This window comes from Tyto alba, unplaced genomic scaffold (genome assembly GCF_018691265.1).
Source record: "Tyto alba isolate M040663 unplaced genomic scaffold, T.alba_DEE_v4.0 Super-Scaffold_40, whole genome shotgun sequence".
NCBI classification, from domain to species: Eukaryota; Metazoa; Chordata; class Aves; order Strigiformes; family Tytonidae; genus Tyto; species Tyto alba.
The window spans coordinates 51223015-51240267 of NW_024881316.1; the positions used below are offsets into that span (position 1 = coordinate 51223015).

General features: G+C 55.9%; 1 protein-coding gene across 4 annotated transcripts; it reads right to left on the reverse strand.

Annotated features, from left to right (window-relative positions):
- Window positions 1-1613: 1613 nt before the first annotated feature.
- Window positions 1614-14120, reverse strand: FNDC4 (fibronectin type III domain containing 4). Of its 4 annotated transcripts, XM_033007307.2 has the most exons (7): window positions 13934-14120; window positions 9462-9603; window positions 8504-8619; window positions 7778-7982; window positions 6790-6879; window positions 5357-5490; window positions 1614-3333 (listed from the first exon to the last, which is right to left on the reverse strand). In XM_033007307.2, exons 4-7 carry the CDS (start codon window positions 7965-7967, stop codon window positions 3298-3300), a joined length of 450 nt encoding a protein of 149 aa, XP_032863198.1. In that variant the 5' UTR covers window positions 7968-7982; window positions 8504-8619; window positions 9462-9603; window positions 13934-14120; the 3' UTR covers window positions 1614-3297. The 4 variants fall into 4 exon arrangements, with proteins under 4 accessions (XP_032863198.1, XP_032863197.2, XP_032863196.2 ...); XM_033007306.2 differs by lacking the exon at window positions 9462-9603 and having other exon boundaries at window positions 1614-3330; window positions 13934-14101; XM_033007305.2 differs by lacking the exon at window positions 9462-9603 and having other exon boundaries at window positions 13934-14101.
- Window positions 14121-17253: the final 3133 nt, after the last annotated feature.

Below are 17253 nucleotides of genomic sequence, written 5' to 3' on the forward strand. Positions count from 1 at the left end.
TGCTGATTGCTTCACTCGCCTTTTGCTCTTGTCCTGTGAATAACTGTTCACCATCTCCAGCGGCTTGGGAGGGCAGCAGGCTCTATGCTGCTGCCTGGTAGCCGTCACACCTCCAGACCGACGTGCTCCAAACAGTTTAACAGTCTCTCTCCCTGGGACTCATGGTTGCTGCAGTGTGCTCTTTGCTGTGAGTATGCTGAATGCTGCAGCTGTGTATGGCTTCTTAAAGGACTTCAAGGGGACCAGTTCTGCCATCATTCCTGACTTTAACCAGATGTTGCTGCAGTGAGGGAACTGCTTCCCTGACTCCCCGTCTCAGCCTTGTGTATGCAAGAGCCTTTGCCAAGTCTCTTCTGCTTTGGTGACCGTATAAGCTAGCAGTGGGTTCACCATCACCCACACATGTGCTAACACTGTCCAACATCTCTTAAATTGGTGTGCCAGAGTTTCTCTGCATGAGCCACACAGCCTCTTCCTTGTGCCACTGTGGTGCTGGTGCTGCAGGGTTGGGGGGGCGCGGCGTGTGTTTATGCATGTGCACGTCCTGCTCTGCCCTGGCACTGTGTCAGGCGTTTGTACTGTCCTGTGCTGGTAAGACTCATTTGTGGGATATGCGCTTGTATGTGCACCAGAAAATACCTTTGTCCAACGTTGCTGCTGCTTTACTTGTGCAGTGCTCATCTCTGTAGTTCCCTGCCTTCCTGCACTGCCATGGTTTGCGAACGGAGGAGTGGCTTGGGTAGTTTTTTTTTGGTGGAGGTGGGGAGTGTCTTTTTTGCCTCACCACCACCCCCTGATTTTACGTTTAATGTGGCATGCTTTTGTACTCCTTTTTTTATTTGGCCACAACCACTGCATTTTGCCATACTTTTTTTTTTTTTTTTTTTTTTTTTTTTGGTGTCTCTTCCAGCTCATCGTCATGCCTCCTTGTTTTTTTGTGTGTGCCTCTGGTCTGGTTAAAGAACTCATGATAATAGGTATGTGTCTGCTTTGACCCTCCAGGATAGCACCTTGAAACATTTTCCAGGGCACCAGAACTTTTTAAAAACTCTTGTATTGCCCTGACAGCCCTAATTTTTGACATGTATCTCCCTAAAAAAACAAAAGTTAGCTGGCAAAATAAGGCAGTTTATCTCTCTGGAGCTATGACACGCTCCCTGCAGGCCCACATTACAGCACAGCAACACCTGCACCCACCACTACGGTGCTTTTGCTCCTCAGATACCCCTCTCACCTGACCAGGAAGCAGCTCAGCCCCCTTCGGTCAGCAGTCTGCTGGGATCTGGCCTCATCCTTCTTCCTGGCACTGCTGCCAGGGTGTCTCTGCTCTCTGCAGCCCATTTTGTTTGTGCAGAGAAAGCAGCTGTGAGGCCATTCGCAGTGGGACAGTCTGTAACTGCAGCCTGTCCAGCAGCATGACATGGCCCAGCATGCATGCAGCACTGGCACTCCCTTGAGGGCCGGAGGACTGCAAGATGACCTTAGAGGACCTGCAGGTCTTGCACAGCATGCAAGAACAGGTCTCCTTCTAAGGGCCATACACACATGTTCGAGAAGTCCTGGTACACATCTGGAAACACACACAGACCTGCAACTCCACGGGGACAACGCTGTCTTTGAGCCAGGATGCTTTTATTGAAAAGACCTTGCCACAGGGAGTTGCTTTTCCTGTCCCTTCCCCACCTAATCCTGCAGCAGAAGCTGAGCAGCACCTAGAAGGAAGAGTCCTGAAAGTGCTTTACTGGGTGGTTATTCTTGGAAGACGCTGGATCCTGTGATGCTAGAGTCCAGGGCTGCAGAGCCAGCATCCTAGCTCAGTGACAGGCCACAGAGCAGAGCACAAAGGGAGAGCAGCAGCCAGGGCAGCAGCTGCCATCTCTGCAGCAGAGCACCTCCTCATATCACCCTGTTCCATCCCACCACTGGCAAGAGGGCATGCCTGGGCCCGGCCTCAACCTCGGACACAGAGCAATGCAGAGACCCAGCAAGAGACTTCTGCCCCCAGGCTCTGGGGAGCGAACAAGCACAGGCCAGACATCACCACTTCACCAGCCCCAGGATGGTTCATGGCTCATGTTGTCTTCACACAAGCAGGCAGACTGGGCATGTAGCAGCGAGCCAGTGGTCAGCCAGCTCTGGGCATTCAGGACCAGCCCTTTCCAACAGGTCTGTATCACATCAGCCAACCTGGTGCAGGCCAGCCTCAGGAGCAGGAGCATCAGCAGTGGTCATACCCCAAGACATAAGGAGCTACGAGTGGGATGTGGTGGTGTTGAGGCTAGGGTTGCCCCCAGCGTGGTGATGAGCTCTGCAGCACACATCCTGCCAAACCCACTGAGACCTTGCTGGGCCCCACCGCAGTGTCTCTTGGCAGCACAGGCATTGCACTGCTCACAGAGTGCTCGACAGTTCCCCCACAAACAGCCTAAATGCGTCAGGACTGAGCCCTACCAGGAAAATGGCAAAGCCACGGCTGTGCCCTGGCACTGCCTGCTCCCACAGCTCTGTGGGGCTCATCACCCCACAGAATGGCTCCTGTCAGCACTCCCCACCCTGGCTGCACACTCTGCAGCCCAGCAAGGTGCTGCAGCAACACCAGCTCCTTTTGTTTGCACGTGTCTCTGTCCCCTGCAGCAGGGAGAGGCCTTGAAGCCCCTGCATGGCAACGATGGGGTGCAGTGGAGCCCTGTTCTCCAGCAGGGATCCACTCTTCAGCGGTGCTCACTGGGCCCCAGCCCCACAGACAAACCCGCCTGCCACCCGGCCACAGCGGCACTGGGGCAAATGCCTGCACTGCCCCATCCCCTCAGTCTCGGGGCCAAAAGGGGAGCAGCTCTCACCCTCCACAGGCAGCCCTCCGAGCCCAGACACAGCAGCTGAGACTAAGGTCTGCTCCACTCTGCCTGCTGGGCAGGCGCCCAGTGCTGCACGGTTGCACCCAGGCCTGTGGCTGAGCCAGGGTGCAGGGAAGTTGCCTCCCCTCAAGCCAGCGCACCAGCCCCTCTGCTCCCCTGGGCTGGTCGAGTGGCCCCCCACCCTTTCTCAGCTCTGTGCTCCGCAGTGGCAGGGGAGCGGGGCCAGGCATGTGGGGTGGGCAGGGCTGTGCACTGCATGCACGGCCGGGAGCCGGCTCCATGCACATCCCTGGACAGGTGCCCTCGGGAAAGCGTAAGTTCTGATACGCGGATCTTCGCATGCAGAGTTCCAGCCTGGGCACCTGGTGCTGCCTCCTCTTTCAAGGCCTGCTTTGGCTCTGGCAGGATGCCCAGGACCCCAAACGTAGAGCTGGTGCTGCACTTACACCTCGATTATATTGACCGAGGGAGACTTCTTCTAGGAGAGAAAAATCCGCTTTAAGGCCCTGCTTTGCTAAAGCCCCTGGGATGCAAATCTCATGGCAGAGGCCCCAACCTCCCACAGTAGGCACTCAGAGCAGCAGACCTCTGCAAAAGGGCTGCGAGCTGCAGCTGAGCCCTCTCTCTGCCCCGTGGGTGAGCTGCAGCAGAGACCTGGCTTCAGCATCTTGCTCAGGAGACCAAGGGAGTGAACCCTAAAACCCCCATCTTTTGCACTAATGTGCTCTTCTGGCAGAAAGATTCAGGTAGCTCAGCTGCATCGCTTGGTACCTCTGTCCAGGTGAGTACCTTCAACCACACACTTGCCTCCCCAGGAAGACTTTCTGCCCACTGCTGTGCCCCAGTACTCCTGGAACCAGCTCCCCTCTCCTACACTCTTCAGCTTCTAGGGCTTACAGATGTCTAGTGACTTCTATCTCGTTTCGAGTGGTAGCCATGCTACACCTGATGCCCTTGGACAGGAGGTAGGTGCAGGAACAGAGCAGAAAAGGTAAGTCAGGGAGTAGGCAGGTATCTTCCATGGCGCAGAGAATCCACAAAGCATGGAGGGGCAGATAAGGCCTGCTGAGTGCCAGGCATATCTCACTGCCATGCCCCTCATGACAGCTCTGGCATGTGCTAAGGGAACTAAAGGCTGCAGGTGGCAAGGTGGATTTTCTCAAAAACCGTTGCACAAGCAAACACTTTTGTTTATGCTAAAAAGAAAGTGCTTATTAAAGAGCACAGCAGATGCACAAATTCAGAGAAGGTGCTGGGAAGGGGTCATGGCTGCTGCTCATGTGTTTTGTAGCTTGGGCCTTGCATGCTGAAGCAGGGCACAGGAGGTGAGTCTCCCCAGGACTACACTTCATAACAGGGCTGAGGTCAAGAGCTGCACCCTTGGCTGCTGCTTTACAGCAGCTTGGCCCTGAAGCCAGGAGGGGAAGCGAATGCAGAGTTTTTTATTTCTTATACCTTGTTCCCAGCTTTGTAATTAAGGACTGCAAGAATAAACTTGCAGTGTTAACATCCTTGCAGGTGACACGAGTATGGTGAATGCAGAACTAATGGAAAACTGAGGTGCGTTAGCCCTGTACAGGTGAACTTTGCAAGCAGCAGGAACAGGCCTTTGCAGCCCTATATGAGCAGGGTTAGTTTGTAGTAGGGATCCAAGAGGAGGGATCTTTTTATCAAGGAGTAATCAGGAAGCTGGAAAATCTGGAGGAGAACTGGGGCCTTAGAGTCCAAACAGGAAATTTCCACTCCTGACAACTGCTGGAAATCAAGATGTGGAAGCAGAGGGACAGTTTGGCAAAACAGTAAGAGTTCTCACCGTTGCCAGAGGAGGCAGATGAGACAGAAGGGAAAACCTAATGCACGGTCCCAATAGAGCATGTGTATCGGGGTTATAAATCACTGTCTTTGTTACTTGACAAAGGGAGATGTGTCAGGTGCTGAGGGAACACCAGATGAAAGTTCTGCTCCCTCCCTATCCACAGCCCAGCAGAATACCTCCATGAGAGTCAGGAAGGGGCTCTGGGGTTCTTCCGATGAATGACTTGTGTGGTGATGGCCTGGAGCAGGCCCAAGTGGAGGCAGAAAGTGAGCAGTAGACCAGTGCAGGAACCTAAGAGCAGCTGCCCAGCTTGTCTGCCTCCTGCCTGAACAGGCAGGAGCTGGACCTCTCCATGGGCTGCAGAAGAGGTGCAGCCTTGGAGGGGCATGGTGAAGGGGCTGCTACAGTGAGAGGACAGGTACCATCCTGCAATGTGGGAGCCATCCCAGCTGATATATCCTTCCATCTCTTCCAGTGTTTCTCCTGCAATCACCCATGGGGTACACACACTGCCCGGGAGATACCAGGGTTCACTGCACCCTAAAACCCCTCAGTTTTTAGGGTGAGAGAACGAGCGGGTGGTCTGTTTTTTTTTTTTTTTTTCTGGAGAGAGCCAGAACACGTCCAGGCAGCAAGCCACAGCAGACACCATATGCCATCCCCCCTGCCAGCCCTCCCCACTCACCTTGCTCCGCAGCAGCCCTCCACTCGGTCGCTCTGGTGTGCTGTGCTCTGAGGACGGCTTTGTCTTTTCCTTGTTGTTGTTGGAGTCGTTGTCCTTGATGATGTCATACTGTCTGCAGAAGAGGGCGATCACCGCTGCCGAAAGACACGGGATGAAGGACTCTCTCACAGTGCCTTCACCCTGCCCCCCCTCCCTACACCATCCCAGCTGGAAAGCAGTCAGGCTCAGGGCACCCTGGGGTGCTGGTCACCCACACCCTCCACCTGTGTCAGCCTGGACCACCCCAGGCACTTCTGCATGTGTGGCCAGGGCAGCCTCCTTGGGCAGACGCGGCATGCGTGCAGCTAAAGCCATCAGGGCACATGTGAAGTGCCTATGGTTCAGGGCTCTGAGGCCAAAAGCAGATGTTGAGGCACTTGGAGAGGAACAGCCCTTGCAGTCAGCGAGCAGCTCAGTGGGTTTCTGAGTGCCTCCAGCAAGTCATTAAAATTATTGGTCCAGAGCTTGCGACCCTCACAAAAGCCAGCCCTTGGCTTTGTCCTGTCTTGCAAACTGACTCTGGGGTCAGTCGCTCTGTCATGGTTTCACAGCACCCATCTCGCACAGCGTATGTCCCACACCTTGGGACCCCGGGTACAGGACTCTGGAGCAAAGATTTGAACTGTAATCATGAGACGTGTTAGACCCAGCTCAAACCACAGTGCGTTACCACAACCACCCACAGACTAGACCTGATTTCTCCCTGTTGGCACTCTAACACACCAACCTGCACAAGGTGTAAGCTAGCAGCAACAAGCTTGTATTTTCTTCCAGTGCACTAGAAAAGTGTTAAAGGCCAGGACAAGGAGAGATTCCTGCAAGATGCCACTAGAAAATCCACATTTACTGGGAAGACAGTAGCGGACAAATGACTTCCCTTCACAGTAGCTGCATGTGACCAGTCAGGAGCTTCCTTGCTCCCAGGGCAACCTGCTGTTTGCTAGAGCACTGTTTTTAATCAGGTGCTGTACAGGAGCAAATCACATATCTTACAGTTTTAGCAGATTGAGGCACAACCACTACCAGCCAGTGCAGCAATGTTATCAGATGTCAGACAAGCTAACTAAGGCCCAAGTTACACAATCATTAACGTCAGCTGGGATGCTCCCACCATGTAATTTTGTACTGCTTGGGTCCCACATTGTTTCCTGCTCTTACAGCACAGCAGTCAGGCCAGCCAGCCCACATGCTCGAGGCCATCACTGCTGAGCAGTGGCTGTGGTTGCTCCTTTTATCCCACTGGCTCGAGCCCCTGCAGAGACTCAACCGACTTACTGGAAGGGATGCCAGACCCATACCAATCTGCCTCTGCAATGTCTGGAGCCCCCTCCTCTTTGTGAACGCTGGACTGCACCTCTGCCCCAGCTTGCCAGAACATTGATTGTGGCACTCACCTGCCCACATGAGCAGCACAGCCACTATGATGATGATCTCTCCTGTCTGCAGTTGCCTCTCTTTGTCCAGCCCTTCCATGGTGATGTCACCTGCAGAGAAGAGAACCCAGGCAGGGCTGGCAGCATATACCCAGACCAGCAACACTTGAGGATCTGAGAAGGAGCTCCAGAGGAGAGAGGCCCACCTCCCCCAAACAAGGATGGGTGTGGGATGACATCCTGGCTGGGGAGAGGACATGCAGCCTGCGGCTTTCCTGTGTCAGATAAACCATCCTCGCTACCAAAGGCAGTCAAGGATTCTAACAGCTTGTTTGGGTTCAAGCAGGAACTGCACAATGCATGGGAGTAATCACTGAGGTTACCTTCTACATAGGCATCAAGCCCTGAGTTGAACACAGAAGTTCTAAGGAAAGTAAGGCATCTGCTTGCCCTGTTATACTCGTTCTCAAGTCCCCCTCTTACAGCTAGTGCTGGAGACAGACTCCCATGACCAGTGGACTCCCTCTGGGCATCATCTCCCTTAGATTCTTGGATCGTCTCTCATGGACCAGCATATAGGCAACCCCAAGGCAAGAAGGCACAACATGGATATGAGTAGGAAAGGAGACTGTGGGGCTCCGTGATTTGTCCTTTGGTAGTTTGTAGGCTGGGAGGTCTGAGACCCTGTTCAATATTTGCTTCCTACTGGCAGCAGCTGAACAGGCCACAGCACTTGTCCTGGCCACGTCCTGCTTAGCTGAATAGGGTGCCAAGACCTGGGATAGGAGGGCTGTAAACCAGGGCTTGGGGGACATTATTGTGGCCATAGTGGACACAGCAGCAGCCTGTACAATCCTGCTACCCATTATAACACTGTGTGTTCCAAGCAGCCTGCTGCTCAGGGCAGCACCTTCCTCGCTGGCTGCTGGATCCCTGCCCATGTGCTGTGAAGATGCCCAGGTGTGGCCCCACCAGCAGCACCTGGGCGAGCTGGAAGGAGCTGCCTCACCTTGGTTGGAGCTGTTGGAAGGGAGGCGGTCGGTCTCCTTCAGGGTCCGGAAGTGGACACGCTTACTGGCCTGGCTCTCTCCGTACAGGCCGATGCTCTGCACCTGGATGATGTAATCAGCATCCTCTGCCAAGTCCCACAGCACACAGGCCCGGTTGGTGGTGTTCACCTCCCGGATGAAGCGCTGCATCTGTCCATCTTGCCGCTGCCAGAGTGAAGAGCTGTCATCCCCAGGAGGCTGTTCCCAGCTCTACCAGGCACAGGCCCCTGTCTGCAGGGCTGTGCTGGGCACACTGCCCTTAACTCCTCCCTTCCCAGGCAATCATCCACCCCTGGGGTGGGCCGGGCTGGCCAGCACTTTGCTATGCATCATCCCTGTGTGGCATGAGAGCCAGGCACCTCCCTAGAGAAGCCACCATCATCTGGGGCTGTGGAGGTGGAGCAAAGCAAGCAAAGAAGGCTTATGTCATGGCTGAAGCACCATCCTTATCCAGAGAAATCGCATGGAAGCCACTGGAGTGACAGCTACCCCCAGCGCAGCCCATGATCTGCTGCCTCCCACCAGGATGGATGGCCCAGACAGGGTGCACTGGCAAGGGCTGCTCAACAGCAGAGGTGTCCTCAGGCAGCTGCCGGAGGAGCTCCACGCTGCAGCAAAAGGGCTGACATAAGAGCATGCTGGTAAACAGAGGGGTCCCCAGCCCCCTGGGGACAAAGCCTGGATACCTGTTGTAGGATGGCATAGCCGATGACCACGTCTCCTTCTGGGACGTCCCAGGAGACTGTGGCAGAGTTTGCCTTCAGTTGTGTCACAGTCACGTTGACAGGGGACGGTGGCCTGTCTGGGTGAGCCAGGGATGGACCGAGGCAAGGCACAGAAAAGAGGCAAAAGAATATGTCTCAGAACAGGCACTCCCCCCTGCACACCACCATGGAGGGCCTCTCCGACATCTGCCCACAGCAGCACATTGCCCAGGGCCACAGGAGGCAAATCTGTCCCCAGGCGAGGAGTGGCACAGCATGTGCACAAGGCTGAGCCACTGCCAGCAGCAATACATGCACGGCATGGTGCTTCCCAGGCCAGCGGGCAGCTGCCCACTGTGGGGGAGAGGTGTGGAGGCACAGAAGTACTCCCTGCCTATGCAGCTACCCCTCTGTGCCACACGCTGGCTTTGGCAGTCTTCGCTCGCTGGCCAGAACTCCTCCCTGCTTGGCTGTTGGTGAGGAATGTGCTCACTGCACACCTCACCCTCTGCAGTGTCCTACAGCTGGGAAGGAGGACAAGCTCGCGAGGCATCTGACTGGCTCTTCTCTAAAGGGCTTGCTTGCAGTGGCAGACATAGCCCATTGCTCATAATACATGTTCCACGTAAAAAGGATTAGCAATGCTGACCACATGCCCAGGCTGCCAGACCCAGCTAAAGACACGAAGGGCCCCCAGTAGGCTCCTTCCACCTTGCAGACACCAAAATAGGAAATGCATGAAGGTCTGTCCTAAGCAAAAAAGAATTAGAGTTTATGAGACTGTCATGGCAATTTAACGATTCCCTGCAGCTCAGAAATCAAATGAAATGAAAAGTCCCTGCAGCCTGTCTCGGAGCACTGCAGAGACCCTGTTATCAGAGGGGAGAATGACATTCACACCAGTTCCTCACGAGGGCATCTGCTTGCAGATCTGAGGTACCTTCACTGCTGCTCAGATGTTCATCTGCTGGAAAGTTTACTTCATTCAGCTCCAGCACTAGCAGAAGCAGGGCTGACTGGCATGACGTGCTCCTGCTCAGCCTGGGCACAGAGTAGGTTCTTGGCAGGGAAGTCCCATGTTTCTGTAGGGTCCAGAAAGTCCAAACAAATCCTACATTAATGTAATTCTTCAACCAAGACTGTGATGGTAAAATCAGGCTCCTCTAAGCTCTGGGGCTGCCCCGTGGATGTGCATATCACGAATGCCTGGCACACCACTCAGAACTGTGTAGGAAGCAGCCCAGACACAGTATTTATATATCAACTGTGACAGAAAAATGGGGCAGCTTGGAATAAACACACTATGCAACTCAATCTGGCCATCTCATATGCCTGGCATTACTCCTTGCTCTAGAGTGGGGAGGAAAACCCAAAGCAGAAGGCAGAGCTGACTTTCTCAGCAATGCAATGCCATCAGCTGCAAATCTGGCAGCAACACTCAGCAGTTGCTATCCTTCAGAAAGCTGGCCTGATTGACCCATGGTCTGCAACTTCACCATTTTGAGATTTCACAGCATTAAGAGCACGGCCACAGACACAGGTCCACAGACCTGCTAGTCAAATTTTGTCTGGAAATCAGGCACAAGAGTGCATGAACAAAGACACTGAGCCTACTGCTTGTGTATCCTCTCTCCCTGTAAATAAGATCGTGTCCTACAAGCTGCTTATGTAGCACAAGTTCAATGCTGTGATTTATACAGATAGAGAAAGAGCTCCAGAGGGCACCTGAGAACCAGAAAAAAGACAACACCACCAACAACCACAGTTAGAGTGACAAGAAAAGGCAATTTCTGCAGGTCAGCTATTTAAATGCATTCAGTCACATTTGAATATACCCAGCTCCAGATCAAACCAGGAAAAGGCTGTGATTCCCCCTCTGCAAGGCTGCAGTCTGCCATGGCCAATTAAGACAGATAGGAGGGTCACCCACAGAGCCCAGAAAACATTCTCAGAGAGACACTGAGGCTGAGCGTGTCCCCAACAGAAGACTGCCACATCAGCAGGAGACAGAGTCATCGAAGACAACACGAACAAGGACATTGCAGGATACTGCGCCTTCTCTTTCAGAACAGAAGGCTGGAAAACTGGAAAGGATTCAAAGATACACTCAAACATCCTTTATCCCACGAAGAGTGTGTCTCCTTAGAGTTTTGCCAGTGGGAATCTGGTTCATCACTCTAACCTGTGAGAGGGACTCTCTGAGCCATGTCCTTATTTGCACACCGTAGTCTCCCACAAGCCAACAGCAAAACAGGCTGAATAAAGCTGCAGTCCCCCAGACCTGGCCGCTGACTGGGGGATGTGTATTCTGTGCACACAAGAGCTGAGGTCTGCACAGTTGTGGTCTGGTTTTCTGATCCAGCCACTGCCAGTGTGTAAGTTAGCTGCACAACCAACAGCTGAGCTGTAGACAGCACTCTCTCAGCTAGCGAATAACCGCTCCCTTGCACTGTTTCAGGCAGAAGCATTTCAGTATGGTGGGGGGCTGCAATGTCTCTGCTAGCCTTCAGGCATAAGAACGGTTGTCCAAGGCTACCCTCTATGATAGCAAATGTAATGAGGTCAGGAACAGCCCAGGAATCCAGTGGTGTAGACTGGTCCTGGGAACTGCTTTGGTCTGAACCAGCCAGCATGTGCCCAAACCACTCTCGGCCATGGCTCAGAAGTTAGCACGAGCCATGAACCATTCCTCGTAGGTAGCACTGATGTGCTCCCCTCTTTGGAACTCATGAGCTGAGTGGTATGGGTGTGACCAGACCCTGCCGGCTGGCCTCAGGACAAGAACAGGACCTGGTACTTCACAGGATACACCTACAATAATAAATTAGGTAGCTTTTTGCATCTAACAGAACGAAAAGAGGTCTGAACATGCCCAAAGGGGGCAGTTGGACTTCGCAGTCTTTAAGTGTGAAGAAATTAAAGGCAGGGCCTGACATCTCTGCAATTCAAAAGTCTGTGGATGGAGCTTGTAGCAGGCTCCCTGCTCTGCACAAGAATTTTCTAGGCTCTGCAGGGAGCCCAGTCTGACCCAGCCCAGGTTTTTTGTTTGGGGATGCTGAGACATGGCCCTGGGGCTGAGTCACTCTATGATTTGAGAAACAAGGGCACTGCACTAAGCCACAAGCCAAGCTGCTGCATCCACACAGGGCTGACAGCATTACTTGAACTGTACTTAGCCAGAGCTTGCACAGGCCCTGTGTAGGACCTTCACTCACTGGTATCAGAAGGGCATCCCAAGAGGCGTACCACCCTGGTATCAAACTGCAAACACAGTACACTCAAAGCCAGCATGATCTGCTATTACACCCAGCACCAATCCCCAAATGTCCCAAAGGGAGAGAGTGGAGGCAGGAAGACATGGGGGCACAGTGGAGCCACAGCACACATGGCTAGCCTGTGATTCAGACTTCATGCATCATAAGCATACTTTGTGCAGGCTCCAGGCAAGCAGGCCTGAACCTGTGTGACAGTCAGACCTGAATGTGTCCAGGCGGCAGTTATTCTTTGGCAATATGAGTGTCCCTTGGTCAGTCTGCAGTTCAGCAAACTGCAGAAAATAAATTTCTGAGTATGTGGGATCTGCACACCCAGCAGGAAGAGACAGGACAAGAATTTTCAGAAGTTGAAACTGGAGAAGTTCACCCTAGACACACGGAGCAATGCTTAATCCCAAGGACATGCAAGATGAGCCCTCACTGAAAGTTGTTTGACAAGACCCACAAAGGACAGCTCTCACTATAGAAAGCTTTGCATAGGATCCCCACAGTAAGCCATTCTCCATCCGGCTCTGCAGCTGAGGTCAGTTTCATGCTAGAGCTGTTGCCATAAAGATTATTGAGTGCAAGGGCTCCAAAAAATGTTCTCTCTGAAGCCAACTATGAAAAACATAAAGCCAAGATGCTCCAACACCCTGCTGGGCTCTCTGGGAAGAGCATTCCCCAGTTAAGACCTGCCCAATGCATTAATAGCTAATGATTCTGCATAATTTATAAGTTATCCAGCTTCACTTTTGATTAAAGCTATATTAAGAAATGGGCACCACCACAGAAAGAGCAATCACTTACTTAAGGCCTGGCACACCCTTTTGTCCTGTCAGTATGGCAGTGAGCTCCTTTCCAGCCTACTGAAGAGGTGGGAAGAGTTGGTCCTGTGTGCTGGAGTCAGCAGCACTGCAGCCTGAGGCTGGGCAGCAGCGAGGGCTGACCTGCGGGCAGCTGAGCATTGGACTAGATCTGCCATGCAACCTGGTTTTGTAGAGAGGGGACCAGAGAGATGCCCTTCAAGAGTTATGTTGGCAGATGTGGAACTGCATAGGGATGGAGCACAGCACTACTGGCACCCCCCCCATCCTGCTGTGACTCTGGAGAGGGGACCTCACCTGCCCCTTGGCCCGTGCCCTTGGGACTGCTGCTCAAGGGCACGCAGATGTTTGCCCAACTTATCCCTGCAGCAGGAAGGTAAGCATCAGACTGCACATCTAAAAATAAGTGGCCCCTTTTAAAAAACCCTGACTGCATTTCTTCCTGAATCCGTCAGGCCCCAGAGTACATATTTTGCAAGGAGACTGGCAACATGGCAGAACATCGCAGCACGTCTGATACTTGCCATCCAACTTAGTATGTCAGTAACCTGACATGGGCCAACTAGATAGCAGAAGGCTGCCGCTGACACAGGGTCATTCAGGGAGCCAAGGGTGCCGACAGACCGCGGCGTCTTAGCAAACACGAGCCCAGCAAAAGAGAGGCAGGAAGGCACGAAGGATCAGCCCAGGACCATCTCACAGCCCAGCCTACAGCACTGGAGCATCCCTGCCCAGGGGCACAAACTCTCTCAGGACTCGCTGCTCACTGCTGAGGGGCAGGGATGGGAAGCGGGGGGGGGGGCACCTCGAGAGCGCAAGGAGAGCCCGTGTTTGCCCCTGCCTCGCCCAGAAGCGGGAGGCTTCAGGAGCCAAAGCCGCAGGTGGCGACCCCGGGTGCCCCCCCGGAGAGGCTGGTGCCCTCCACGGAGGGCAGCGCGGCCACACGATCGCACCCCGTCCCTCGGGGAGGGGACGCGGCACTGCCGGAGGCGCGGCTGGCGCGGAGGCCCCGGCGGCTCGGGGCCGGGAGCGGCCGCAGCGGGTCGCCGGGCGGAGGCAGGGCCAGGCCCCGCGGGGTCGCGGCCGCGGCCGTGCCGGGGACTGGGCGAGGCTGGCAGGAGGGTCCGGCGAGGGGCTCCGGCCCGCGGCGGGGTCCGGCGCCCGGCGCCCGGCACGGTCCCTCGCCCGGGGAGGGCCGGCTCCGCGCTCCCGCCGCGGGCGGCAGCCCGGGCCCGCGGGGAGCGGGGCGGCTCGCCGGGCCCCGCGGCAGCGAGCGTGGCGACGCGCGGTCCCCGGCCCGTCCTGTCCCACCCCGGCCCGGCCGCACTTACTGGCTCGCACAAGGCAGAGGTCGCAGCTGAAGAGCACCAGGACGGGGTTGAGAAACGCCGAGAAGCGGGCCATGGCGGCGGGCCGGCGCAGGGGCGCCCCGGACTGCGACCCCGGCCCGGGCGGCGGCCCCGGCAGCGGCCCGGCTGCCTGCGCCGCGGGACGGAGCGGGGCCGAGCCCCGGCCGCAGCGCGGGGGGGGGGGCGGAACGGCAGCCCGGCCCTCCCCCGGCCCGCTCCGCCCGCCCCCGCCCCCCGAGCGGCACCGCAGCGGCTCCGGCGCCGCCCCGCAGCCGAACCCCGAAACGGCCGGCGCCGTGCCCGGGCTCCCCGAGCCGCGGCCCCAAAAGCCGCCGCCGTCCCCCCCCGAGCCTCTAATGCCGCCCCCCATCTCGTGCCGCACCCCGTCACCTCCGGCGCTGCTCCCGGTGCCGTTCCCCAGTAACCGCCAGTGCCCCCCCCTCAATGTCGTACCCCCCAGTAACCGCCAGTGCCCCCCCCCCAATGTCGTACCCCCCAGTAACCGCCAGTGCCCCCCCCCAATGTCGTACCCCCCAGTAACCGCCAGTGCCCCCCCCTCAATGTCGTACCCCCCAGTAACCGCCAGTGCCCCCCCCCAATGTCGTACCCCCCAGTAACCGCCAGTGCCCCCCCCTCAATGTCGTACCCCCCAGTAACCGCCAGTGCCCCCCCCCAATGTCGTACCCCCCAGTAACCGCCAGTGCCCCCCCCTCAATGTCGTACCCCCCAGTAACCGCCAGTGCCGACTCCCCCCACGCAGCCTTCCCTCAAGCAGTGTGTTCACGGGCCTCCTGTTACACGATGCCCCCACGCCACCCCCGCGCTTGCACTGTCCGCTGTGGCACTTCCCACGCACCCGGGCCCTGGTTCACAAGCCCGCGGCTCCTGCCCTGCGGGTCTGCGCGCTGAAGCTGCAAGTCCCGCGGCAGCACAACGCTGTCCCGGTGTCTCGCAGGAGCTGGCTGCGTGCTCTGTCCTGCTGCGATGGCATCAATGTGTGTGGAGAGCGGCTTGGGCGCTGTGCAAAAGGATGGTGCTGGTCTCGCGGAGCCTGGAGTGCTCACCTGAAGGGCCAGCCTCAGGCTGGGCCAGCCAGAAGTGGCTGTCCTCTTGCTGTGCCCACAGTGGGACACTTCATGGGAGTGTGCAGGGGCATCCCACACAGTCCCTGCCCGTGGTGCTGCACACAGCCGTGACAAACTGAGGGGGCCCTCAGTCACATTCCTGTCCTGCAGACAGTTCTGGTGCATCCCTGGGCTGTGCTGCAGAAGGGTCCTGAAAGGCACGTAGGAGAAACCTGTCCCATCCTTCTGGGGGTTCACTGCTCCGCAGTGCGGACATGGAGCCGTTTGGCACAGGCGTAGGTGGTGCTGGCCAAAGCCTTGACCCACGAAGCTGCAGATGCAAAGTGGTTGCCCACCAGTCTGATCCTTTCAGTGCAGCTCTGATGGTCTCTGCTCATGTGGATTGTCATCGATCATCAAGTTTATCCTTGCAAAGTTCATCTGACCAAGGCCGCTCCAGGGGCTTTGTCTGGGCCTCTGGCAAGAGCTGGCCCTGGTAGGGCTCTGCTCGGTCCCCAGGTGTTGTGTCTAGGGGTGGGGTTCTTGCCAGGCACGCATGGAAGAGAGTTGCTACTGCATTATGGCACCCGAATGTTTGGTAATCTGGACAGACACCCCAGGACAGCCTCCCTTCTGCCCCATTGTGCTGCAGACCTATGTCTAACCATGGGCTCTTGCTCACCTGCCAGAGAAGTCTGAATGGAGGCAGTGATACTTTGAAGTATTGCTGAGAATAATCTTTATTAATTTGTGGAATGCTGGCTATCCTGCAGGTAACTCCATCCTCATCATAGTCTAGGCTGTTGCTCCCTCAGGCTTAGGCACAGTGCTTTCTGCAGGGCCAGCTGCGCTGCATTGCAGTCCACAGGCAGTGGTTAACTGTGAATGCCTATGTTCAGGTGCTCCTTGTCTTCAGTCTGACCAAACAGGTGGTGTGTGGAGCTGCAGGATGTTGGGCATAATAGGTTTTACTTGTGGGACCTTCCCTGCCCTTTAGCACTCTGCTCCTGGGGAAAAACTGGAGAAGCAGAGGCATGCAGAGCTGCTGGGGCCATAGGGCCCCAGCACAGCACAGCATGGCTTGACATACATGGTACAGCATGGCATAGCCGGGCACAACAGGGTGGGAGAGGGCATGGCATGGCATAGCACAGCGCAGCATGGCATGGCATGGAATGGCGGGGCAGGGCATGATATGATATGGCACGGTATGTTACAGCAGGGCACAGCACGGTATGACACAGTGCGGTGGGGAGCAGTGTGGTGGTGATGGGCATGGCATGGCACGGCACAGCCGGTCATATCACAGTGTAGTGGGGCACAATGTGGCAGGGCAGGGCATAGTGTCATGTGGCAGGGCACAGCACAGCCTAGCAAGGAATGGCACAGTGCAGCATGGCATGGCATGACAGGGCACAGCACAGCATGGAAGGCTGACAGAGCTACCCAGCAGAAGGCAAGAGCAAGACATAGATAGGGGCTGCTGGAAGACTGGAGAGAAGACTGGGGCTAGTGAAATTGCAGAGGCTTCAGTGCTAGAGTAATGGTGCTTTCTGCTGCAGTACCAGACAAGGAATTGGACAGCACTGAGGAGAAAATCCAGGATGTGGGAGACCTCTCAGAGGTGGTATAGGTGAGGGGAGGCCTGGGAAGAGGAGCAAACATGGCTTCTCCAGCTTGTGAGGAGACCCAACCGGTCCTCACCTCTGTGTGCTGAGGAGGCGATGGCAAGCTCTGTGTTGCTCTCTGGTATGGCCTCTGGCCACTGACCACTGGCTCTAACTGGTCTGGAGGGTTTGCCCCTGAGCATATGGATGATGTGAGGGGCCTGCATCCAAGGGGGGGCCCGTCAGTGCGGGAGGCTCCACATGCAGGCAAGTGTCCTGGGCAGTGGGGGCATGGCCATGCCTAGTGGCAGTGAACACCATTGGCTCACTGGTATCACAACTGCTGGGGCACTGACAGGTGCAGACATTTGAGCTGGTGCCCCTAGCACAGTCCCACCAGCTCCTCTGCAGGTGGGGATGCTCTGAGCCCTTGAGTGTGTAGCTCCACAATGAGCATGAAGGCACAGGCGTGAGTTGTGTCCCATCCCCAGGCAAGGCAGCCCCGGGCTAGTGAAGTGGTAGGGAAGTAAGGAAATGAATCCAAATCATCCTCTATCACCTTACAGGCAGTAAGCTACTGTTTTCTGTGGGTAAGGGAGACTGGAAGGAGTCGTCAAGCCGGGTGGGAGTC

Bases quoted from the DNA above. Each gene is read 5' to 3' on its own strand.
- FNDC4 (XM_033007305.2), bottom strand. From the start codon at position 14,006: ATGGCCCGCTTCTCGGCGTTTCTCAACCCCGTCCTGGTGCTCTTCAGC. The intron at 5,491-6,789 runs GTGAGTGCCACA...GTCTTTCGGCAG, and splicing joins TGTGCTGCTCATGTGGGCAG to CGGTGATCGCCCTCTTCTGC. The intron at 3,334-5,356 runs GTGAGTGGGGAG...TTTCTCTCCTAG, and splicing joins GAGGGCTGCTGCGGAGCAAG to AAGAAGTCTCCCTCGGTCAA.